The sequence below is a fragment of the Phocoena sinus genome, chromosome 13, assembly GCF_008692025.1.
Source record: "Phocoena sinus isolate mPhoSin1 chromosome 13, mPhoSin1.pri, whole genome shotgun sequence".
NCBI classification, from domain to species: domain Eukaryota; kingdom Metazoa; phylum Chordata; class Mammalia; order Artiodactyla; family Phocoenidae; genus Phocoena; species Phocoena sinus.
The window spans coordinates 84,934,408-84,960,115 of record NC_045775.1 but is presented as its reverse complement, the minus strand read 5'-3'; the positions used below and the strand labels follow the sequence as shown (position 1 = coordinate 84,960,115).

The window sequence follows — 25,708 nt, the reverse complement described above, 5'->3', positions numbered from 1 at the left end:
GAATTAAACCTTGAAGGCAAAGATGGAATTTGCCAGGCAAGAGCCAGGAGCAGGAGAATCTCAGGAAGAAGGAAATCAATGCGCAAGACATAGCATGCAAGGGCAAACACCTGTTCTGGGAACTGCTTGTAGAGCATATCATGGGGGGGTCCTAGGACCTGTCCCCTAGCCTGCCATGACCACCGTAACTTATCTCCTTTATTCTAGGCTTGGGACAAGGGGAAGGCCTCAAGCCTTGGGATCCTTTCAGCCTTTTAAAATTAGTTTCTTAATGGAAGAGGGAGAGGAGATCCAACTTCAGGGAGAACTTATGGGCTGTGGGCTGCACTTTGGAGCAGAGCTTTAAAATGCCGTCCAAGAAAGACTTATAACAAAGAGGACATAGAAGAGCGTGTCAGGCCCAACAAAATGCCTGGTGTGAGTGACAGCAACCTACTTCCTGCAAAGAAGTTTCTTGTGCAAAGAAAGAAGATGAATCACTCAGAAATCAGTGTTCTAAACTTCTTTTCCTGTAGCAGTAAGGCTTCCTTTCCAAGGCAGTTTCATATGGACTGTCACCCAGTTTTTATTTCCAAACAATACATTTTCTCTTTTTATATGTTTATTGCTGTACCATTCCAATGCTCATCTATACAAGTAGTTGGATGCGCTCACTTCAATGTTACAGACTATACACAAAATACCAAAATCAATTAGCATTACAAAATCGGTAACAAAAAGTATCTGGAAAATCTGTGCAGCTTTGGCGTTTTTAAGCTGTTTCTCAATGTTTTAGACAAGCAAGGCCTTTGCCACGTGCCTTGCACAGTGAATGCTTCACAAACACCCGTTCAGCGATTTTACACAACCAGGTTCCCGCGCCTCTTGGCCGGCTCGCGGAGAAGTTTCCCGTTTCTCGGGCTGTCACTTCCCATACCCCCGCCTCGGCCCGCAGGGTCCTGGGGCCCCGGGACCACCCGGCCGCAGGAATCTGGCGACACTCCATAACGCACTCGGTGGTCCCGAGCCCGCATGCGTGGCGCCGGGTTCTGCGCGGGGGGCGGGGCCAGCCGAGGCCCCTCCCCCGCCGCCCCGCCAGGTGCGCGTGCGCCGCGGCCCCGCCCTCCCGCCCCGCCCCCGCCCCCCGCCCCCGCCCCGCCCCGCCCCGCCCGCCGCTCCTTCAGGTGCGCGTGCGCCGCGGCCTCTCCCGCCACCGGGACTGGGTTTTCCCGGGCTCGGCAGCTGGTGTCGATTTCTCTGCGCTTTTCGGCGGCCTGGCACGCTAGCGCCCTTCGGCTCCCGCCCGGCCCTCTCCCAGTCAGCCCGGCGGCGGGGCCATGGCGTGGCGGCGGCGGCGGCCCGAGGCCCGCAGCGGGGCCCGCGGCGCGCTGGCGCTGCTAGCGCTGGCCCTGTGTGCGCCCGGGGTCCGGGGCCGGGCGCTCGAGTGGTACTCGGCCGTGGTGAGCACCGAGTACGTGGACCCGCAGACCAACCGGAGCGTGCGGAGCGTCTCGGAGAGCGGCCGCTTCGGCGAGAGCTCACCCAAGGAGGGCGCGCGGGGCCTGGTGGGCGTCCCGCGCGCCGAGGACCGCGACCCCGAGGGCTGCGCGCCCCGCACGCGCTTCCTCGTGCCCGGGGGCCGGGGAGCCGCGCCCTGGGTCGCGCTGGTGGCGCGCGGGGGCTGCACCTTCAAGGACAAGGTGTTGGCGGCGGCTCGGCGGAACGCCTCGGCCGTGGTCCTGTACAACGAGGAGCGCCACGGGAACCTCACCGCGCCTATGTCCCACGCGGGTGAGCCGCCGGGGCGCGGGGACTGGCTGGGCGTCCGTGCGCCGCGGTCCCGGCCGACCGCCCGGTCCTCCGGCAGGACCGCCAGGGGCGGCGACGATGGGCTCTGGCCGAAGGGAACTACGAGGGAAGCGCTAGGTTGGCTCGGTGTGATCCCCGGGGTCTTTTAGGAGGGAGGCGAGCCTAAGGACAAGATTAGATCGTCTCCCTGGGCCCTTCCAAGTGGAGGGAGGTGCGCTGTGCAGGAGGGTGACGGGGAGAACGGAAGAAATTAAAACCCGCAGGAGGAGGATTGTGGTTCTCACCGGCGGAAAGTCTCATAATTCCTAATCATGGATCCTTGCCATTCGGCGTTCCCCAAAGTCAGGTGGCGCAGGAGTGGAAGCTCTTTCCCAGGGCATTCCAGGGTCTGGCTCTCCCTTCACCACGTAAGGTGGTGGCTTGGTGACACTCTGGTGTCTTCACTTTCATAAAACATGTCAATATTCTGAACTTTTGAGTGGGACAGTCTGGATTCAACTGAGTCAGAAAACCTGGCCTTAAGTTGGGGTATGTTTTCTCACTTGCTAAATAGAAGGTTATAATACTGGCTCCACTGCCAATCAGATCGCTTGACACTTGAGTTTAGTTGAAAATTTTAAAGTTGCGATCATGCAGGAAAAGATCTTGCTCTTGGGACTTCCCTCGTGGTCCAGTGGTTAAGACTCTGCCCTTCTGCTGTAGAGGGCACGGGTTCGATCCCTAGTCAGGAAACCAGGATCCCACAAGACACATGGCTTGGCCAAAAAAAAAAGAAATTTTACTCTTTGCCGGGTGACCCTTCCCACACACTGTTCTCTGGGGCAACGGGTTGCATCGTCAAGCAGTCATGAAAGTCTAAAAGGTGCATTTTGCAAGGTTATCCTTAGAACTGAATTCCAAGTGATAGTCTACCAATACACGGCAGGGTCGGAAGGCCTTCGAAGAACACGACTCATTCTGAACTTACTGGGATTAAAATCTCTTTAGAGAGTTTCCGCTGCTGCTGCAAGTCAGACATCCTTTTTCCTGTGCTTTTGGTTTTTGTTCTGTTTTGGCTTCTTGAATGCAAGTTCAGAATACCTGTACAATGAGGACAGGAGAGTGACTTTGCATTTGGCCTACTTTAGCAGAACGAGGGAACAGAAGTCTGTTGAGACGTGAGGAAGTGAGACTGTTAGAACCACGCTTTCAAGATGGTTGACGGCAAGGGCTGCGGAGGTGCTAAAAAGTGGGTGGAAACCCGTAGGGCAGGGAAGGGTGGGCTGGATGGCAGCCAGGCATATTGAAGTTGGATGGAGTGATCTGGTAGAGGTGTAGGTTGGAGAAGAGGTAACAGAAAGAGTCAGGTTTTTGAGAAGGACAGCGACTGGGTCCAGGATACTCGTGGAGGGGTTGTCCTCAGATAGGAGAGGGGAAATTCCTCCGTTGCAACAGAAAGGAAGTGGGTTTGGGGAGGAGACGGGAGCAGATGTCCCCGTGGTGGCACTGGGCGATGCACCACCTTTGGTGCAATTATTCCAGTTGTCACCGTACCCAAATCACGTCTCTACCAGCCTCTCGTGAGAAGTTCTGTCAGAGTTCACACAGCGTTCCAGATGCGTCCTGTGGACGGGCATCTGCCAAAGAAAAGAGGGCAGTGTGTGAGGGTTCTCTGGTGCTGGGTCCTTGCAGTCCCTTCTGAGTGATATCGTAATGGGGACTTTCTCTTTTCTGTGGCAGGCCCATCAGCCTACAGTTTTCTAAATCTGTTTACTGCATTTTTTGGTAGTGACATTCACGTCCTTCCAGGCTAATTGCACTTGTTCTAACCATGGTTTAGTAACCTTGCTTGCTTACGTTATTGACATATAATCTATCCAGGCCCAGAAAACACCCAGGCCCAGAATGCCCTGGGAAAGAGCTTCCACTCCAGATTATTAACATATAATCTCTCCAGGCCCAGAAAACACCGAATTGGTATTTATTTTACATCTTCTTCCTGTGAGCTTCTGTTGCCATTATCAGTGTCTATTCTAGGCTTTTTACTGTGAGAATAATTCTGTTTGAGAAAAAGACAAAAGTAACAGCATTAGGAATCTTTTTTTAAATGTATTTAAGTTCCCAGTGCAGAGTCGGTATCCTCCGCTTCTTCCTCCCGACAGCCCTTCGAGGTGGGTACTTTAACCCCGTTTTACAGATGAGGAAACCGATGCCCAAAGAATTTAAATGCCTGGCCCATGGTAACACGGTGATCTATGGCCAGATCATTCTTTGTTGCAGGGGCCTTTCCTGGCCTCTACTCACAAGATTCCAGTTGCGACAACCAAAAATGTCTCCAGATGTTGCCAGATGTCCGGGGGCAGAGGGGATGACAGTAGCATCCAATGTTTTGAACCACTGACTTAAAAGGAGGTGAATTTGATGTAGTGTGACCAATGGGTTACACAGGAGACGCTGGAAACAGGGAATCCACTTAGACCAGTGTCCAGTCCAGGTAGAAGTGTAAGGGCCTATACTGTAGTGGTCACTAGAAATGGAAAAGAATGACCCTCCTTCTCAGAAGGTGGCCCCACTGGGGACAAGGGTACAGATGTGTCATGGCTTTTTGAGAATGGACTAGAATTAAGAATGGAGTGAGTGGAATTAAGTCAGAAGAGGAGACAGCTTTGATGGACTAGAATTTGAAACGTTACACAGAACGTTGACGGCAGCTCAGACTTTGCTTTCTCGTGTTTTGTCAGAGCGTGGACAGGGCCAGTGTAAAGCACTGATCGCCGGTTCTGTGCCGGGGCTCCACAGAATAGGTCGAGGTGGCTGCTTGTAAACTCCAATCGTGATAGCCTCCTCCCAAGTCTCAGAATTTCACCAGTTTTTCTTAGACCTGTTGCTTGACTACTAGAATCCAGTACAAGATATTTTGGATTTAAATCAGTATTTTATTGTGGTTCTAAAATAAATCGTGACTTTAAGATAATATTCTATCAGGACTTCTGTAAGGACCGTTACCCTAATGCCCAAGGTTGGTTCCCTTTACTTTGGCAGATGGATATACAGCGGCCAGTCTGGGCCGAGTATGGCGCCTGCTTGGGGGTAGAAACGCCTAAGACGTGTGCCGGGACTTTGAGGAATTCCCAGCCTAGTGGGAGCGATAAACAGACCTTTCCAGGCAATGTGGCTTGGACCTCGACAGAATTATATGCACAGGTACTTAGAAAGCATAAAGGAAGGGCATCCAATGCAGAGATAGTGCAAAGATGATTAGAAGTCAGTTTGACCAAGAAAAGTAAAAATTGATGTAAGTCAGACCATTGAAATGAAAGCGTTTGGAGAGGGTCGGCCTCGATGTGGTGATTGTTAGTTAACCGCAGGCTAATCCTTTAGCTGACATCTTGAGTGGCTGTTTAGACGGGCCCTTTAGTTCTGTCAGCAGTTTACTGAGTGCCAAGTACCGGCAGGGCTTAGAGGTGTGTTTGGGGAAGGGGCCAGAGTTGGGGTGGAGGGAGATGACACAGGTGATGCGAAATCCTTACCTCAGGAAAGATGTGCGTTTTGTGTTTGCAGAGCACGGTAAATAGTCTCTTATGAGTGAATGATGCTCGATGATCTTGAATGCTGCCCTCTCACAAATGATCTAAACGTTTAGATTTGAGAGGAGAATGTATTTCGGTGCCCTAGGAAGAGATGGCGCCTCCCAGCCTCACAGCAGATGGGATTAACTCAGACAGTTCCCAGACGGAGTGTTGAAGCACAGCTTAAGCTGATGAAGGTATCTGAGTGTGTGTCTGGTACGTGGGGTGGAGTGGGGCTGTAGAACCTTCTGGGTGAAGGGAGTGGCCTCAGAAAGGACTGCAGGCCTGAGGCGACAAAGTGAGGCGTTCTGGAAAGCTGCAAAGAGATCGCAGTAAGATTGTTGAGTATGTACTCAGCAAATGCAGAATATCCTTGAGCAAGCCGGGTTATGCAAAACAAAACTCATCCTAGCCAACCACAGAGACATTTCTGTTCGCATGACGGCTTCACATTTTGGAGACGTTTCCGTTCATATTTGGTGTACTGGTTCCCCTGCAGAGGGAGTCTCTGATAATTCTCCTTATTGGGTCAGCTCAAGGATAATACCGGAAGATAAACCAGTTTTTCAGGTTGATTCATTTGTACAGAAACCCTTCTGTTGGGCCATCACGGTGTGATGCTGAGCGCAAAAACTAATAAATAAGAACTGTAGTCCTTGTCTAGTGAGGGGGCGGGGCCCAGGAAGACATTCTAGCAGGAGGGTAGAAAGAGGTGTACTTCAGAGGCATTGCTGCATCTTACAAGATGTGACCAGGAATTCTCCAGGTTTGGGGAGGAGGGCGGGAGGGATGGAGAGAATAAGGAAGTTAAGTTATTGGAAAAAAGAAAACCTGAAAGGTCATGGGATTCTCTAGGAGATTTAAAATGTATTTCTCGCTGCCTGCATCTAGAACAGAAATCTAAGCCACTACTTTAAATATTTTAGCAGTTCCCATCTCCTTCAAGAGAATGTTGAAATCTACTTTAAATAGTTTCCTAGGGAGGAGGAATGGTACACTAGACTCAAAGGTGACCCTCCAGAATGTTGAAGCTATTGACCAAAACAGATTTTCTTTTTACATTTTTTGTTTGTTTTTGACAAGGTGGTAAGGGGAACTGTTATTTCTCAAGTAGGTTTATGATGGTGTGCTCTGTTTGAGACCTTATGCGACGCCGATGTGTAAGACAGAAATCCAACAGACTGCCTTCAAGGAGTTTAGCGGTGAGGTCTGTAGGTTCTTTTGGGGAAGGGCGGGCATTGCACAAGGTGACCTTTTTCGGTCAAGTGTGATTGGTAGCACTGAGGCCTGGGGAAGAAACACATTCAAAGGGCTTTTTCTCCCCTTGTCCCAAGACTCTGTGCGTCTGTGTCTGAAGAAGGCACAGGCAAAATGTTTGCTTTGGCAATCAGCCGTGACTTGCGCTCTCGTGCCACTAGGGCTCTCTAGGACTGGCCCCCAGTACATCCGGAGGGGAGGGCAGGGCCAGATGCGGGGCCTGTGCTCGGCACCCCTTGGGGTTGTGCGCCCAGTGACCCTGAGCTAGTGCATGTTTACTCAACTGCCCGGCCTCCAGTTCATCCCACACATGCCCCAGAAGAGCCAATCACGGGATCGAAGAAGTCTTCATTCTGAGTTTTTAAATCTAAAGTAGTTCCCAGAAGCAATCTTGCTACTATAATTAGAGTGTAGCAAAATTTAGCACTCAGTATTTTTTTTTTTCAATTTCTTGTAACTTAATGAACTAAGAGTTTCCTAGGTGAAAAATTTCAGGTTGATACTGGAGATGTTTTCCGTCCCAGGTGCCCCTGTCTTGAGGTTTCGGGTGTTCTCAGCTCATTCCCCATCTCTCACTCATTTAGACAACAAATATTTATTAAATAGTTACTATGTGCCAGGTTCTACATGAGCCACTGGGGCTAATGAGATAAGCAGGATACATTTATGTGTATTTAGTCACTAACCGAACTGGGCCAGTCACCATTCCAAATACGCTCTTATATGATGGTTTCACAGCCCAGAAATCTCCCTTCTTTTGCTTGGGGAACTTTTCCAGTCCGTCAAGATGCACTGACTTCCCAGGGAAAAAGTTCCCTCCCACCCCAGACAAAATGATCAGTTCATTTCCGCGGTTTTCTGTTATTCCACATTCTCGTTAGATAAGCGACAGCCCCAAATAGAAAAATTCTCATCCCCATTTTACAGCTGAACAGATACTTTCAGAGCACCCAGGCAGTGGTTGTCCGAGGGAGATGTGAGCCTGGCTGGCCTTGAAGCCTGAGTCCCCCCAGATGAGGAGGCAGGGCATAGGCACACGTAGGAGCTGGGGCTTCAGGCCCTGGAACTGGCTTTTCCAGGTGGTGTGTGACATGAGTAACTCTTTTTTTTTTTTTTAATTGGAGTATACTTGCTTAACAGTGTTGTGTTCGTTTCTGCTGTACGATGAAGTGAATCAGCTATGTGTATACGTATAGCCCTCCCTCTTGGACCTCCCTCCCCCCATCCCACCCATCTAGGTCATCACAGAGCACAGAGCTGAGCTCCCTGTGCTATACAGCAGGTTCCCACTAGCTAGCTATTTTACACATGGTAGTGTATTTAGCCCTCATCTGTAAAATGATTACTCGACTCTTTCCTGCCTCAAGTGTGAGACAGAGTGAAAGTGCTTCAGAGTTGGATTTCCCCATTAACACACAAAGGTCATTCTATCATCAGTACCAGAAACTGTAACTGTAGCATAGCAACATTCTGTTTTCTGTATAAAAGAGAGACAGGTACACGGGGTTCATTATACTCTCCTTGCTACTTTAGCATGTGCTTGAAATTTTCCATGAAAGGAAACTTTTCTTAATTTATGAAAAGGGCTTTCAGCTTATAAAGCACCACATCATCATAAGTGGCATAAGTATCCTAATTGTTTCTGTGTTTGTCTTTCTCAGCGAGGAGATGTTTATTTCCCTGAAGGCAGGAAATGCCTTGCTCCTTATTAAGTCTCCCCAGTGATGATGTAGTAGATTGCGTGAGTGCTCAGACAACGGGGTTACTTGCCAAGGAACACTTTTAGGGCTGGGTCACAGGATCGGCCTCCAGACGGCAGCCACCTGAGAAGGCTGCCCTTCTGGGTTTTCAGTCACTAGATCCCCACGGCCCAGGGCGGATTTGCTACAGATTCGATTTCTCTCTGTAATAAGCTAGAGTGAGAATGTGATCTCACTGTAATGCCAGGGAACAGTCTTTAAACGTTTTTTTTTGTTTGTTTTTTTTTTTTTGCGGTACGCGGGCCCTTCACTGTTGCGGCCCCTCCCGCCGCGGAGCACAGGCCCCGGACGCGCAGAACCAGCGGCCATGGCTCACGAGCCCAGCCGCTCTGCGGCATGCGGGATCCTCCCGGACCGGGACACGAACTTGTGTCCCCTGCATCGGCAGGCTGACTCTCAACCACCACGCCACCAGGAAAGCCCTTTAAACGTATTTTGTAAGTTAGTTTTTGAATAGGTAATGTGTACACCTGATAGAGAATTCTTCCTGTGTCCAGCTCTCCCCGCGCCCGGAGGCAGTCAGGGTCCCCAGTCTCTGGGGCAGCCTTCAGGGGGATCTGTACTGATATCACCACGTAGACCTCTTGTCCACACAGTTTTACGTGCGGCTTCTTTCCTCTTGTGTCTTGACTACCGTCACTGTTAACAGAGCTGCTGCCTCAGACTGTGTACACGTACTGTAAGTTATATAACTTATTGATGGACATTTATATATATATTTTTTTGATAAATAAATTTATTTATTTTTGGCTGCGTTGGGTCTTCGTTGCTGCGAGCAGGCTTTCTCTAGTTGCGGCGAGCGGGGGCTACTCTTCGTTGCAGTGCACGGTTTCTCATTGCAGTGGCTTCTCTTGTTGCGGAGCACGGGCTCTAGGCACTCGGGCTTCAGTAGTTGTGGCTCGCGGGCTCTAGAGCGCAGGCTCAGTCGTTGTGGCGCATGGGCTTAGTTGCTCCGCGGCATGTGGGATCTTCCTGGACCAGAGCTTGAACCCGTGTCCCCTGCATTGGCAGGCGGGTTCTTAACCACTGCACCACCAGGGAAGTCCCATTGATGTACATTTAGGCTGTGATAGCAAAATTTTAGAAAAAACACTGGCAGTAAATATCTTTATGGATTCCTTTTGTGTGCATACATAAGTATACCTTTGGAATTAGTTTCTTGGATCTGGAATTGCCGGGTCAGGGAAACATGTGCATTTAAAAACTTTTAGTAGCTGTTGCTCTCCGTACCAGGTTGTAATAATTCACTCCCCCAGGAAGAGTGCCCGTTTATACTTGCACTTGCTGATACGGCGTATCACACCTCTTGATGTTTGCCAATCTTTTAGGTGTGTTTTCATTTGTACCATGACTTTTCATATGTTTAAATCCTTTCTGGGGGGAGTGATCGCTAATATGTACTGGATTTCTTTTGGGGGTGATGAAAGTGTTATGGAATTAGGTAGTGGTGATGGTTGCGCAGCCTTTGTGAATATACTAAAAACATTGAATTGTACACTTATTTAAAAGAATGAATTTTATGGCATGTGAATTATATGTCACTAAAGATGCTGGTTTTTTTTTTTTTTAACCCATTTGTGTTTTCTGCAAACTGACTTAATTTTCTTTGTTTTTCTGTTGCTCTTTTTCTTATAGGAAATTAGCTTTTAGTCTTTGTTACGTTCCATGTATTTTTTTCCCCATTGACCAGTTGGTCTTTTGATCTTGAGTCCTTGATTTTCCTCTCTTTAAACCAGTGCAGAAAATTTTTGTTTTTATGTAATTGGTTAGTTGCTCAAATCTTTTCTTTGTTTTTTAAAAGAAGTTTCAAGGTGATTTTTCACACTTGGAAAGGTTTTCCTTCAATATTACTTATTTTTTAATTCCCATGTTTCTTCTGGCTCTTTTATGTTTTCTCTTTTTTATATATTTAAATCTTGGATTTGGTTAGAATTTATTTTGGCTTAAGTTGCAAAGAAGGGATGCAGCTTTTTTAGCCTCAGGTGATACTCAGTGGCACCCACACTGTTTTTTAAAAAAATAATCCATTTTATCCCATTGATTTGAAATTCCACTTTTATCATTTACTGAATTCTTTTATGTATTTGGGTCTAGTTTCTGGGCTTCTTATTCTGCACCATTCTGGTTGTCTTCATATGCTACTACCACACTGCTCTAATTACTTTGACAACAAAGGCTAGTCCAGGTTTTACTGTTTACAAAGTTTTCCTGATTGTTCTTTATTATTTTTCCCCTAAATGAGCTTAGAAGCAGAATTTTTAAGGTTTGTAAAATCCCATTGATAATTTAAAAAATCAATGTATAGATTCATGTAAAATTGGCCATTTTATCCCTTTTTTATTTCTCTTATTTATTTTTGTCTTACGTCTGCTTGTGTCCTCAGAACAAGATGAAATGATATCGAGCATAGTGAAACTTCTCCGACTGCCTCCCTGAGTTAATGGGTGTGCTTAGGCGTTCGTATTAATAGTCACAAGTTGAAATTGGTCTGTGTGGTTCTTATGTTGGTTTTTTGCTACCATGCTTGGTTCTATTACCTTAGAAATAATTTTAAGGCTTCTTTTTATTTTTTTCAATCTGCTGTGGAGCACTTTAAATGTCATTAATGTTACTTGCTCTTTAAAGGTTTGGGGGTAGAACTCACCTGTGAAACTGAACGGGGGGTGGGGACGGCTCTTGCTTTCTAGGGGGTAGTTCTTAGTGATTTATTCTGCTTCTTATGCAATCAGTGTTTTCTCCTTGGAGACCAATGTTGGTAACTTGGGTTTTCCTAGAAAATTATCCATTTTATCACAGTTTTTGGTTGTATGTGCATGGAGCCATACTTTCTCTGTATCTTATTTTGTGTTCTTCATATTTGTTCCTTTGTCCTTTCCTGCAGGAACAGGAAATATAGTAGTCATTATGGTTAGCTACCCCAAAGGAAGAGAAATTGTGGATCTGGTGCAGAAAGACATTCCGGTCACAATGACCATAGGGCTCGGCACCCGGCACGTACAGGAGTTCATCAGCGGTCAGTCTGTGGTGTTTGTGGCCATCGCCTTCATCACCATGATGATTATCTCATTAGCCTGGCTAATATTTTACTATATACAGCGCTTCCTATACACTGGCTCACAGTTTGGAAGTCAGGTAATTGTCTCTTTAACTTTGCTTTTTAAAAGATAGTTTGTAAATATTTCCTGTATATATTGCTTGAAATTATTGGACAATATTCTTAATTTCATTATCACTCACAATATTTAAATATTAATATGGGATTTTTTAAAATATAAATTTATTTTATTTTTATTTATTTTTGGCTGCGTTGGGTTTTCGTTGCTGCGCGCAGGCTTTCTCTAGTTGCGGCGAGCAGGGGCTACTCTTTGTTGTGGTGCGCGGGCTTCTCATTGCGATGGCTTCTCTTGTTGAAGGAGCGCGGGCTCTAGGTGCGCGGGCTTCAGTAGTTGTGGCGGGCGGGCTTAGTAGTTGTGGCTTGCGGGCTCTAGAACACAGGCTCAGTAGTTGTGGCGCACAGGCTTAGTTTCTCCGCGGCATGTGGGATCTTCCCAGACCAGAGCTTGAACCCGTGTCCCCTGCATTGGCAGGCGGATTCTTAACCACTGCGCCACCACACCAGGGAAGCCCGGGGGGGGGGGGGGTTGAAATAAGTTTTAAATTAGAATATATTAAACTTTCTGTTCTGTGGGAAATTGGGTCATGTTTCACTCCTGCAGAGACCCTCTATCCTTCCCAGATGTAAAGGGATGACAAAAAAGCAAGGCATGAGGTGGGGGGGGACCTGGTTCTGTGTTTCGAAAGAGAACGGGCCTCCCTGTCTCCATGGTGGAGCCGCGTTCAGAGCCATTTATCTGCAGAGACTGGTTCAGTAACAGGGGAGACAAGGGCCCTCTGGGTTCCCCACTCACCTGTTGTCTTGAGAACCGCCCCCTTCCTGGCTCTGCAGGCAGTAGATGGTCATTTCTGGGTCATCTTCCACCTCCGACTAGGAAGCCTCTGCCCTTTTAGGGACGTTAGCAGATGAGTGTATGGAGCCCCTTCCTCAGCTGATGACGTTCTTACCAGTAATTAAACATAAGATTGGTTTCTTCTAAAAGGGAAGCCTCTTGCACTGTTGGTGGGAATGTAAATTGATACAGCCACTATGGAGAACAGTATGGAGGTTCCTTAAAGAACTAAAAATAGAACTGCCATACGACCCAGCAATCCCACTACTGGGCATATACCCTGAGAAAACCATAATTCAAAAAGAGACATGTACCACAATGTTCATTGCAGCTCTATTTACAATAGCCAGGACATGGAAGCAACCTAAGTGTCCGTCGACAGATGAATGGATAAAGAAGACGTGGCAAATATATACAATGGAATATTACTCAGCCATAAAAAGAAACGAAATTGAGTTATTTGTAGTGAGGTGGATGGACCTAGAGTCTGTCATACAGAGTGAAGTAAGTCAGAAAGAGAAAAACAAATACCATATGCTAACACATATATATGGAATCTTAAAATAAATGGTTTTGAAGAACCTAGGGGCAGGAAAGGAATAAAGATGCAGACATAGGGAATGGACTTGAGGACACGGGGAGAGGGAAGGATAAGCTGGGACGAAGTGAGAGAGTGGCCTGGACATATATACACTACCAAATGTAAAATAGGTAGCTAGTGGGAAGCAGCCGTGTAGCACAGGGAGATCACCTCGGTGCTTTGTGACCACCTAGAGGGGTGGGATAGGGAGGGTGGGAGGGAGACGCAAAAGGGAGGAGATATGGGGATATATGTATATGTAGAGCTGATTCACTTTGTTATAAAGCAGAAACTAACACACCATTGTAAAGCAATTACACTCCAATAAAGATGTTAAAAAAAAAAAGGTTTCTTCTTCAGACATGCAGTTGAAAATAAGTATTCTTTAGCAACAAAACGGCTCTTAAGTTAACATGTGGCTGTTGTGTACATTAGGACTTCAGTGGTAATTTCTTCTTTTTAAATTTATTTATTTATTTTTGGCTGCATTGGGTCTTTGCTGCTGCGCATGGACTTTCTCTAGTTGTGGCGAGTGGCGGCTACTCTTGGTCGTGGTGCGCGGGCTTCTCATTGCAGTGGCTTCTCTTATTGCGGAGCATGGTCTCTAGGCGTGTGGGCTCACTAGTTGTGGCTCGTGGGCTCTAGAGCGCAGGCTCAGTAGTTGTGGTGCACAGGCTTAGTTGCTCCAGGGCATGTGGGATGTTCCAGGACCAGGCCTAGAACCTGTGTCCCCTGCATTGGCAGGCGGATTCTTAAGCACTGTGCCACCAGGGAAGCCCTTCAGTGGTAATTTCTTAAAATTAGTTTCATTGTAGTCATCTAACTTTGCTTTTTAAGTGAAATTTTCCACATCTGCTTATATTATATGAATTTTTTAAATAGTGACTTAAATTTTTCAGTAATAAGAATGTTTTTCCTCCCTAAGAGCCACAGAAAAGAAACAAAGAAACTTATTGGGCAGCTTCCTCTTCATACTGTAAAGCATGGAGAAAAGGTAATATTTTCATAGTTTTTTGTTTGTTTGAATTAAACTGAAAACTCAGTTCCTCAGTCACACTGGCTACATGCCAGATGCTCAGGTGGCCACATTGGCTGGACAGTGCCCACACGTCCATCCTCCACCTGTCGGTAACTCTGAAGAAGCTCTGGTCTCTCCCAGAGGCCCTGAAGCTTAAATCCATCTCCATTAAATCTCACACTCTCTGTCCATTCTCTCTGAGACTCCTTTAATTACAGGGAGAAAACAGGGATTTGTGGAGAAGGGGAGAAAAGATATTTTTTAAACTTTTTAAAAAAGAAACGTTTCACCTGGCCAACCTGAGACTTTTAAAAGGCCAAAATTGTACCAGAGTTTAGAAGCATTTTGGAATAGGACAAATCCTAACGAAATCTCTCGGAACCTCAGGTTCTTAGAGGATAGATTCCTTAAAGGAAAACAGTTGCTAACGCAGAAACAGTTATTCTCCTAATGGTCTGTTTACTGTGCTGGGAAATGTTGATGGCTGTGTTGACATAGATAGCTATGCGTTGGTTCCACTGTTTCCACTTTCGTTTTATCTCCCTGAGTTGTTGAGATCTAGTCCATGCCGATCCCCCAGTCTCCACTCCCCTGTAAGTGCATTTGGGTCCACATCTCCTCTGACCTACTTAAAGGATTAAAGCTTTAGAATAACACTCATTAAGTCTATAGACCTTTGACTTTAAAACTTTGGAATCTGATATTAATGGTTCATGTGGACTATGTAACATATTCTACTCTTGGAATTGTACTGTCTGCTTCATTCTTGCCCGAATGCCTTACATTATAATAACAGTGAATTTTCATAGTTGGCGCAAGGTCCTGCTTTCTTTCCATGTAGATGTATTAAACAGGAGAAGTGTAAAAAAAAAGAAAGAAAGAAATTCCCATCTCATGGGAAGATTAACATCTCATTTACAAATCACGAGGGTCCCTGGGGAGAGAGTCCAGCAAATGCCTGGGACAAACTGTGCATTCGGCTGGCAGTTCCGTGACAAGCATGGAGTTTTATGTTCCTCTTGAAATGTGTCTTCTACTCTCTGGCAGGAAATCTGTCCTTAAATATGAGAAGACATAGATTTATATGTGTGTAATTTACTGCATGGAGTCTTTGAGAACATAAATTAATTGATATCCTCTTCGTGTACAGAACATTTTTGAAAATAGGCTTCTATGGACTGTTTATTGAAAGTTGTCAGCAATAATGGTTAAAAAAAAAAAAGGGATTCATAAATGGTCCATGAGGTACACACGTGGATTTTCTGACAATTTTACATTTTAAACTTGTACAGAAAAATACTGTGTTTTTTCTTAAATCTACATCTTGTCCAGTTCTGGAGACTGTATTTTCTGATTTTTCTTTTCTTGTGAACTTGATCACAGTAATGTATAAGCTTGTAAACCATTAGGGAAATAATTATTTCATCATCCTTGCATGGCATGTGAAAAAAAGGTGACAATGTATAGTTGCAACATATAATTGTAAGTGCTGTTACAAAGTTAATTTTAATACAATCTTTGATAGCAGTATCTACATGTATACAAGCGTATACTATATGCTAAGGATATAGTAAATGTTCTCCTCTTCTTTCTACAGGGAATTGATGTTGATGCGGAAAGCTGTGCAGTGTGTATTGAAAATTTTAGAGGAAAGGATGTTATCAGAATCCTGCCATGCAAGTACGTTCTCTTACTTCCTGAGATGTTAAAAATCACTGACAAGTTTCAGGTTTCTGACCAGAGAGTGAACATGTTTTTCATGATATGAAGACCTTGCTGTCAGGTGGTATCTTGTGATCATCTCACCTTTTAGAAAAGAAGCTCAGCTTGAAGTCTTCAAGGCTCCTCCTGTATTGTTTTACTTTAAAATTGCTTTGCTTGGAGACTTTAGGTGAGCATTCAGACCCATTATGTCCTTTTGTCATAGATTGGCTTTTTAGTCTTTTTAGCAAGGCTTCTTTAGGGTCCTGGGAATCTATACTATCCATTGAGCTATTCGGATAGGTGAAGGCCCTGGGGGTTAGGGCCAGGAGCAGCCCGCAGATGTGGCTCCGGCTTTGCTGGGTTTTTTACTTTTAAATATTTTAATACTTAATGTTTTGAACTAGTGAGCATTTTCCCCAGACATTTATTAGAAATGTTATTTTTAAAGACATTTCCTGGTTATGTATCTTTGTCTACTATTTTCTACCGAGATGCCTTTTTTCTTAGATTTGGCTCTGCTGTTATTGGCACCCGGGGTTCGGGTTCTTTTGGGGGTTGTGTGAAATAAATATTCCTCCCTTATTTCATTAATTTATTTTCTTTAGCAACAGGAAGTTATGTTTCCTTTTTAATAATGAGATACTTTGTTAACTTTTTTTAAAAATTGCTTTGTTAGCAGAAAGGTGTACAAAGATTATGTTTTAAAGCTGGTCAGTTTTAATTATACTTCCCACATATTAGAAGCAGGTCACAAGTTAAAATATAATTATGTCTTGCTTTATGTTTGCAAAGTGTCCCAGTACTTTATAGGGGATTAAGTTCTCAGGAGTTCTGTAGAGGAAATGAAGGCATGAAGATCAGAACAACAAAATTAATTTCCCTGCATGAAGATGGTGAACTTAAATCTACAGGCATTTATATGGGTGGGTGTGGTGGATACTTAGTGAATTGGGGTCAGTGTCGGGTGATGGTGTCCTGTAGAAAATTATTAAGGTAGAGAAGAATTTTTACTCTAGGTGGGCTTAGGGCACGTCTTTGTGACCTGGATGCCACACAGTGAGCAGCCTGAGGCCGATTTCCTTTTATAGGAAATCCAGGTACTCCTGAAGGCCGAGCTGGGATTTGCACTGGAGCTTCATAAACAGACGAGTTCATGTGTGCGCTTATCCTGGTCTCCTTCGTGGGGTTTTATCCCGTCCACCCCCGTTTCCTCCTATGATTTATATCAACAAATTTCCGAATAAAGCCCACGTGTTGGTTTTGTTTTTTCAGAATGATTCCAGTGGGTCAGTTTCAGTTTGAGGATGGAAAGGTCACAAGACAAGCTGGACTGGACCATGTTATGTCCTTACATGCTGTGATTTTTAACTGCGCTGGCAGATTTCCCTTTGAAGGAAAGGTCTTCAGACAGTGACGACAGTAATAATAATGAAAAATCACTGAGGATTTATTGTGCCCAGCACCCTTGTAACCACATTACACGTTTGCCCCTCAGAACAGCTGCAGGGTAGGCGCAGAGTGGCCTCAGGACCTAGTTCAAAGTCACAGCATCAGGGCGCACAGCTGGTGTCTGAGCCTGATCTGTGTGGCTCTGATACCCACAGCTGCTTACCTGCAGTACAGGTAGAAAATGCAGATTCATCACAGAGGAGGGGAAGTCAGCCAATGAGGACAGTCAGTAAAAGAAGAAAATTCGTATGTGGTTTTTCTTTTTTCTGATTCTGAAAGCGATATGTTCATTCTAGAAAAATGTAGGTGCTGCAGAAATATATAAGACCAAAAAATAAGTGTTTTTTTAGCCTGCAAGCCAAAGTTGACTTGTTAATATTTTGTTGTATTTCCATTGGAGTCATCTTATAGACTTATATCAGATACTATCAGTGAGTATTACTTTGTTACTGTTAGTTTACTCTTGGATTACTTAGGCCACGTTTATTCCCAAATAAAAATACATCCTAGCATGATGTGAAAATAAACCGTGTTACTTTTGTGCAGCGAAGGGGGTATTTCCCTCCACACGCCAGATTCTATTTAACATGGAGAAATAGCATGGATGACTCCCCAGGGTAAATGGATAGACTGGAATGTTGGTTTGATGGCATTTAACTTGTAATGAGAAGATGAGTTGGTGGAATGTGTTGTTTCCTTTATAAGATATAAACATTTATTTTAAAACATTAACACATACTTAATTTTTTTAGGCATATTTTTCATAGAATATGCATTGACCCATGGCTTTTGGATCACCGAACGTGTCCAATGTGTAAACTTGATGTCATCAAAGCCCTGGGATATTGGGTTTGTTACATTTTTGTTTATATTCAATCTCTGCACCCCCGTTCTCCCTGAGTGATTGGATTCTGTTCCTGACCAGAGGCGGGAGTGGACTAAATGCTCCTTCTAGCATCCTGGTGGTTCCTGAAGAAATTTTCCTCTTTATTAAAAGCGAATTCTTAAGACATTCCCCAAAATCAGTGAACTAAATTTGTGGTTACAGAATAATATGCTAGGTGTTTCCTTAGAGTTTGTACTTAGAGTGGTATCTTTGTTAGATGTCGGTGTGACGCTGCAGGGTGTATAGGTGCTAGTCAGCGTCATATAAACAGGAATTATTATAAAACGTTTGAAACGGAAGAAGCCTCGTGCACAGGTGCACATCTTACACACGAGGAAGCTAAAGCGCATACCTCTTGACACCAGCTCTCCCGATGCTTGGGTTTCAGAGTCAAGATGCTGCGGGGAGATTTATCCTGCACCCAACGTGCTCCATCACTTTGTGATACTGAGATGGTCATAGACCTTCCTCGGAAAATAGAGACGGGAGGGCAGAGTGAAAGAGAGCGCGTCGTGGTAGCGACGCGCTGATGCCTTACACGAGTTATTACGTTGACTCCTCCAGCCCCTATGGGAGGGAAGCGCTGTGACTCTCCTTATTTTACTAACTAGAAACTCGAGCTCAGAGAGAAGCAGCTCACCTAAGGTCACATGGTGAGGTAATAGGGAATCAGCTTTCAGGTGCAGGCTTGCTTAATTCCAGTGTCCAAGCTCTCAACTACCCTCCTACCCAAAAGAGGGGAGGGACATAGATGGGGGAAAAAGCCCAGATCTTCCTAGATTGTTATATTTTTAGAGTCGTCCTGTAATCTGTTAATGTCTCAAGATATTCTTGATTAAATATAAATAGTTTTGAAACAGATCTTTGGAAGAAGTAACGTAAGTGTCAAATATATTTTTCTTGTTGCTAAACAGAGGTTTTGGCAGCGTTTATTACAGAGGTAGAAACTACAAAGAGGTTTTTTATTATGATAATGACTTTATATGACTTAAAGCCATAACAGCCTTCAAGGCTGCAGGCCCCCTTCGGAGTATTTTTCATTTTCTAGTTCAGCGTATCTTCAAAAGAGCTGAGGGACCACGCACTGCCTTAATAACCGGTGTGATTTTCTGTGAATTATAGTTTTCAAGTGTGAGTTCCAGAGGACTCACCGTAGGTACACGGAGAGGGAGGCAGCAGGACTGTCTTGCTGGAAGTTCACCCGCCTGGATGTCTGGAAAATGTGCCTTTGCTGTAGAATTTCTAACACTCGTTGGTGCGTAGTCTTGATAACTGGCGGCTCTCCCCGGCGTGGAGGCTCACCCCCCACTGCCTCACGCCTTCCTGGGACCGCATTTGGAACAGTAGAACCCAGGCAGCGAGACAGGTGTTTTCTTGGCAGTTTTCCTTCTTCGTCTTTTCCTCTCGTAGATACGCTCTGAAGCTTCTTTTCTTTTCTTCATCAGTTAGTCATTTTAAACCTCTTTTCATTTCTAAACCTTTGTGCAAAAGGCATTTCACTGACCTTAGCGTTGAGACTTTAATCCTCGCGAGTTGTGCTTTTCGAAATATGTATGTATGTTTCGTGTGTTAAAAATCAAGACTCTTGATTTTATATCAGGTTGGATTGCTTTCAGAATGTTCAATTTCAGAAAGCTAGAATATGTGTCCCCAGAAAGCTTGCTTGCTTTTTTGAAGAAACCTACAGTAACTTTAAATCAAACTTAAGAAATTAATCTGTCTTGCCTTTAACTTTTTTTTTTAATCCTTTGACAAATCTGCCATTTTCTTTGGGCCCATTGGCCCCTCCTGCGTCGGGCTGTAGAGATAGTTGTGACTCTCATATGGTAACTAGTTCTCATTTCCAAGAAAATGAGCAGGTGAGAGCGGCTTTGAAGAGCCTCTTGTCCCCGTTGTGTCTGTTCGCTCATGGGGCGCAGGCATTCACCAGGGGAGTGATGCATAAGGTGCTGGGTCTGAACTTGGCTCCAGGGAGACGAAGGGATAAGACTCAGCCCTCCTGCCCGCAGGCTCCTGGGGGCTCCGGTTTCTGGACTGGTGGGTGGGAGCCGGGCCTGCGGCCCACCCCGCTGGCCAGGAAGGCCTGTTTGAAGAGTGTGGGCACAGAGGAAGGCGGCCTTGACCCTGCCAGCTGCATGTGGGAAGGGACAGGGAGGGGTTTTTAGAGGCACGTCTGAGCTGCGTGTTCAAGGGTTAGCGTATCGCAGGGAGTGACCAGGTGGGGTTCGGGACGGGCAGGTAGTTCAGTTTGGCAGGTATTTAGACAAGTACCTGGAAGAACAGACTAGGGTGGGCCGTGCGGCAGTCCGGATGCTACAGCAGCTCAACAGGGTTTGTCGGTTGGTGCGTCACGAGTCTGTTCTGCGGGTGTTCGGTTGCCTGTGAGACGGCAGGGAGCCACGTGGTGCCCGGGAGTGAGGAGAGGGTTCCAGAACACGTGTGGAGCCAGCAGTGCGGGCGGCAGGGCCCCTGGCCCCGAGGGCCCCAGGAGCGGGTGGCAGGGCTGTGCGCTGCCCTCAGCCCGAGCCAGGGTTCGCAGGAACGCCCCCGCAACGCACACACCTTCGGTCGGTCACTCAGCAGCAGCTTCGGCCATCACGACACAGCTTTGACCCTGGCATGAATCAAGAAAGGTTTCTGGATGGCCCCTGATTTTGAGACTCGGACATAGTGACGCTTGTAGAGTCTCCCGCTCTGACTTTCATGATCTCCTTTTCTTCTCTGAAGCAGCAAATGGGGAAGCGAGGCAAACTGGCAGCGGGTAGACACCCTTTCTGTAAGGAAGGTTATCTTGAGGCGAATGCAGGTACAGTCTGCAGTCCTCTGCTCTCTGCTGTTCAGAAGCCTGCTTGTCTCCGAAGCCCTGGCACCTGGCAGCCATTAGGGCAGTCATTCGAGCTCAGGGCTGCAGCCTCAGCGATGAGCGCCCAGCCAGGCTGCTCAGAAAGGCAGCAAAGTGCATTTGTGACGAAGCTCTACTTTCTGTCAATAAATAGTTTAAACGGTAGCATCGTTTGCATCAAGGGGAAAAATGGTTTTTAGAGGAAAAGGATTTAGGTCTTGAAAAGCTGCTTATTGAAGAGTGCTCGTTTTCTGGTGATGCTAAATAAATAAGACACTTGAGCTTTTTTGCCATGTTCACGTATAAAAGTAAATATTTTGTATGAATTAGGAGCAAAAGATGATAGATAAGCCTGATCGTGTTACTGAGAAAAGGTATTTTCTTTGCTCTAACTCTCAAGGGAGAGCTTGAGGACGTGCAGGAGACGCCTGCCCCAGAATCGCCCCCCGGGGGCGTTTCGACTGCAGATCTGAGTCTTACTTTACCAGATGGTGACAGAAGTGACGCGGGCAGCTCAGCACTGCCCACCACCAGCGACTCCGCGCCACCTTGCGAGGCCAGTTTTAAAGAGGATGCAGGTGAAAACACGGCCTTGCTGGGTGAGTCTTTTGCGGGTTCTCAAACAAAATGATGTTGTCAGTGGTTGAAAGAAGGTGAAGAAATACGTAAGGTGCAGAAAAGCATAAAGGAAGAATGATAACCATGACCTCACACCTGCAAATACCATTTTAACATTTCCATAAATATGCTTCAGATGTTTTTTCTGTGTTTAAGGATGGGGAGAATATCATTCATGTGCCGTTAGGTGACCTGTTGTTGTTTTTTTTTAATTTTTGGCTGCCTTGGATCTTTGTTGCTGTGCGCGGGCTTTTCTCAGGTTGCGGCGAGCGGGGGCTACTCTTATGTGCAGTGTGCAGGCTTCTCTTTTGCAGTGGCTTCTCTTGTTGCAGAGCACGGGCTCTAGTTGCGTGGGCTTCAGTAGTTGTGGCACGCGGGCTCAGTAGTTGTGGCATGCGGGCTCAGTAGTTGTGGCATGCGGGCTCAGTAGTTGTGGCGCACAGGCTTGGGTGCTCCGCGGCATGTGGGATCTTCCCGGACCAGGGCTCGAACCCGTGTCCCCTGCATTGGCAGGCGGATTCCTAACCACTGTGCCACCAGGGAAGCCCAGGTGACGTTTTTTCCTCTTAATGTGTGAAGCTCTTTCTGTATCAGTGGACAGGACACATGATTTTGGTACAGCTGCGTAGTATTACACTTTGGATTCACTGTAATTTCTGTCAACCACCTCCTGCTGATGGACTTTTGTCGTCAGTTACACTGGAATCATTTTGTGTATACATTTACCACCTCTCTGTAAAATGATGAATTGCATTGTTTTAAATTACTAATGCAATTATCTTCTTTTCATATTTGTTGGTTATTTATATTTCTTTTCTGAGTTGCCCATTATTTCATCCTTAGCTTCTTTTTCTGTGGAGAAACTAATTTTTCATACTGATTCTAAGAGCTCTTGGTCTTTGATTTTTATCTAGTCTAGCTTCTCATTCTTTCATGATTCTTTCTGCCTTTGACAGCACGCTAACTTAGGAAAATCTGTCTCATCTGAGGGTTATTAATTTAAATTTTACTGACATTTGTGGCTTTGTATTTTACGTTTAAATCTTTATTCCGCATTGTTTAAGGGGAGATTTAACCTATTTTTCCCAAATGTTTAACCACTTGTCCATTGTTTAGTGATAATTACTTGTGAATAATAAGTTTTGATATTTGAAAGGCAAGGCAAATTCCTTCATCTGTATTCTTTTTAAAAAAAGAATTCTGAACTGTTCTTCATTTTTTAAGATTAATCTTAAAATCAACCTGCCATGTGTAAGAAACTCTCATGAGAATTTTTATTATAGTTGAATTAATTTATAGGTTATTTTAACTGGGAAGAATTGATGCTTCTGATTTTGAATTTTGCCATCCTGGAAGAGGAAGCATATTTTCCCAAATCGGTAGTATTCAAACTGAATCAGTTTGTCTTTTTTGTCCATTTTTAGAATCTGGGAGGCAAAGACAGAAATATGAGAACTTAAGTTTTAAACCGGTACCAGAGGAAGAAAGAATGCATTGTGTAAGAAAAAGGGAGAATGAATTTCAGAGAATGAGGAAGTGGAAAGGTGGATTGTGTAGGAGTTCTAACCAGCTCTCCTGCTGGGACTCTGCCTTGTGAGGCAGACAGTTCCGTTTATAAATGTTTATAAATGCTTCTCGTTTTTAGGAATTCCATTGCTTTGTGCCTAAGTGCACACCATTGTTATTTTTTTTTTACCATTGCCTTCAGGCTCCAGAAAGGAAACGAAATTTGTTTCCTTTAGTACTTGACTACCCTTGAGATATTTCAGGACAGGTAAAACTCTTATCCTAAACTAAATTTCCAAGTATTTGTTCAGGTAATTCATAATTCACTCAGGTAATTTGACAGGTAATTTATATGTCAATGTTCTTTCTACCCTACAACTGGATCGTTTGAAAACTACTGGAAAAAATCAATTCTTTTAAGCAGACATTAGTACTTTAGTGTAGCGTTAGTACTTTAGTATAATGTCTGCTTATAATTATATTAGTATAATTAGTGCAATGTAGCTTTACTCCTAGCTGAGCTAACATTTGCTCAGGAGCGCCTAGGAAATGGATGCGGGGGTTATTAACGGTAGCCCACTCCCTGGAGGACGCGTCTGCCCGAGGGGGCTCCTCTTTTGTCTGCTTGACCTCAGGTCTGATTGAGGAAGTATCCTGTCACTGTAAGAAACCTTTTGTGCTGAGATTATCTTTTACTCCTCTTCCTAGTAACATCCAGCTGGATTCAAAGGCTGGTTTGAACCGCTCTGTGCCTCAGTTTCCAGTCTCTAGATTGGGGATAATACCGTACTTGTCTCTAGCTCATAGGGTCTATATTGCCCGGTAAATGCTAGCTACTGTTTTCATGGTGGTGACACCATCGCTGTGTCTGAAAACACACTCTAATTAATCCCAGCAGCTCAGCCTGTGTCTTTTCTATAGCACCGTGCTGACCACGTAAATACTTATTAGGCTAATGCCAGGAAACCTCTCATGCTGTATGTGAGGAGGGTGTTGATATATTTCCTTGAGTGTCTGGAATAGGTTGTCATTTTTCCATGTAAGTTTTATGTAAAATTTTCCCTAATTTGTTTCTTGAACTGTGATCTCCAAATGTAACAGTGTTTATGTAATTAAAGTTCAGAATATACAAACCAGCGCTGGCTTTTGTTGTTCTGTTGCAGAGACAAGCAGGAGTGACCCTCAGCGTGAAGGACCTGTCTCCTAGCGTATAACCTGCCGGCAGTGTCACGGACAGAGCTTGGGCTTGAATTAAAGGACATTTTATTTTTTTTACTTTAGCACATAGTTTGTATATGTGAAAATAATGTACATTCTTTTACCTTTCAGGTTCTGATTTGATATACAAAGGGCTAAGATACTTTATTCTTCAAGAGAATTTTTGATTAGTCTTCATATATTTATCTACTAAAATGTATCATAAGATTCTTTCTTCTCAAGGATGGTTCTAGACTAAGCACATTGAATTCAGACTAGTTCAGATGGAGTTGTGTGATTATATTCAGTAGTTGATCACGTGAGTCTTCCTGGAGGAAAGACTTTTTTAGAACGTGAAACTTGTAAATGTGATGAGAGAAATCTATCGCTTCCTTGCACCTCTGTACTATAGAGAGATTTCCAAACCTTAGAGCACTTTCATTGTTGTTTTCTATTTGGAGTTATGGGAAAAGCACTGGTTGACTTTAGGATTTGCATTTCTCCCTCTCGTTACCTAACTTCTTCTAACAACCTTGATGGGGAGGAAAGTTTTGTCCATTTTTTTCTGTACAAATAAAAAGAGCTACGATTCCGTATCATGCACGAGCATGAAGTTCTTCATTGCTTGTTAAAGAAATGGAGGAGACAGACTCTGATGGACTCTGATACGGCGTTTTTGGGGGTAAATGGTGAATATACTGATTCCAACTGCAGTTTAATCTTTACAATTATAAAGCGTGGTAGATGGGGACTTTCCACTGCTGTTGTAACAAAATAAACAAGTAACCGGTTTCCTTGATTAATTTTAAAGCAAACTTAACGGCGGTGACCTTGTTTAATCATCTCTCCTCTTTACTCTCGTTTGCTGTTCTTCCTTGGCAGTGGAGGTGGAGGGAGTGGGCTGTTCAAGCTTTCGGGGGCTGCTTTCTAAATTGATAAAGCGATTAAACAGACACACACACACTGTCCTCACTTCGTAGAGGTGGAAGTCAAGGATGAGGAAGAGATTTTTTTAGAACTTGAAATTGTAGCCCTTTTTCATTTCCAAACTAGTTACTGTGTGTATCTGTGTGGGTAAAAATACATGTCTATTAAGAATATGTAATTTTTTAAATTTAAATAATTTATTTTTATAGCTGTATCTAAGATGTAAAGTTTATATAGCCTATTTTTTTCAAACTATTTACCACACTTTGATTCCAGCCACTCAGTGAAATACTAGGTGAGTAAACAGTGTTTACCGAATGAAGTAAACTGAGGCCAGCTTCCATGTGAGGAGCTATTGGAATAGAAGTTGTCTTACTTTGAGCTCTCATTTCAACAGACAGCCTCAGTAGCTTTCCATAATAGCAATTATCTTTGAAATCCACCTTCTGTGGTGCACTGTGGATAAGAAAATATGTCCTTGATTTTATACTGAGTAGACTGCTCTTTGTATTTTAACACACACAGTAGGGAAAGATGCTTTAATTCTTCCCAGTAGCCAATGAAGCTGACTTTTAAAAAGAATACTGTGACAGATCAAGGTAAATTGCTTTTGATGATTATGGAAGTGTGAGTTCTTAATCAGTGGCTGTCAGCTAGAGCTTTCCTTAATTCAGAAGTTTG

At 44.7% G+C, this 25,708-nt stretch overlaps 1 protein-coding gene across 2 annotated transcripts; it reads left to right on the top strand.

The window, feature by feature from the left end:
* The first annotated feature begins 1,173 nt into the window (after positions 1-1,173).
* RNF149 (ring finger protein 149) lies at positions 1,174-24,696 on the top strand. Of its 2 annotated transcripts, XM_032652435.1 has the most exons (7): positions 1,174-1,770; positions 11,235-11,485; positions 13,806-13,874; positions 15,496-15,578; positions 17,804-17,900; positions 21,180-21,378; positions 24,067-24,696. In XM_032652435.1, the coding sequence occupies exons 1-7, from the start codon at positions 1,317-1,319 to the stop codon at positions 24,108-24,110; spliced, it is 1,197 nt and encodes a 398-aa protein (XP_032508326.1). In that variant the 5' UTR covers positions 1,174-1,316; the 3' UTR covers positions 24,111-24,696. The 2 variants fall into 2 exon arrangements, with proteins under 2 accessions (XP_032508326.1, XP_032508327.1); XM_032652436.1 differs by lacking the exon at positions 21,180-21,378.
* The last annotated feature ends 1,012 nt before the right edge of the window (positions 24,697-25,708 follow it).

Coding starts and splice junctions, on each gene's coding strand:
- RNF149 (XM_032652435.1), top strand. CDS start 1,317: ATGGCGTGGCGGCGGCGGCGGCCCGAGGCCCGCAGCGGGGCCCGCGGC. Junction 13,875..15,495: donor CTGTAAAGCATGGAGAAAAG/GTAATATTTTCA, acceptor TTCTTTCTACAG/GGAATTGATGTTGATGCGGA. Junction 15,579..17,803: donor ATCAGAATCCTGCCATGCAA/GTACGTTCTCTT, acceptor TAATTTTTTTAG/GCATATTTTTCATAGAATAT.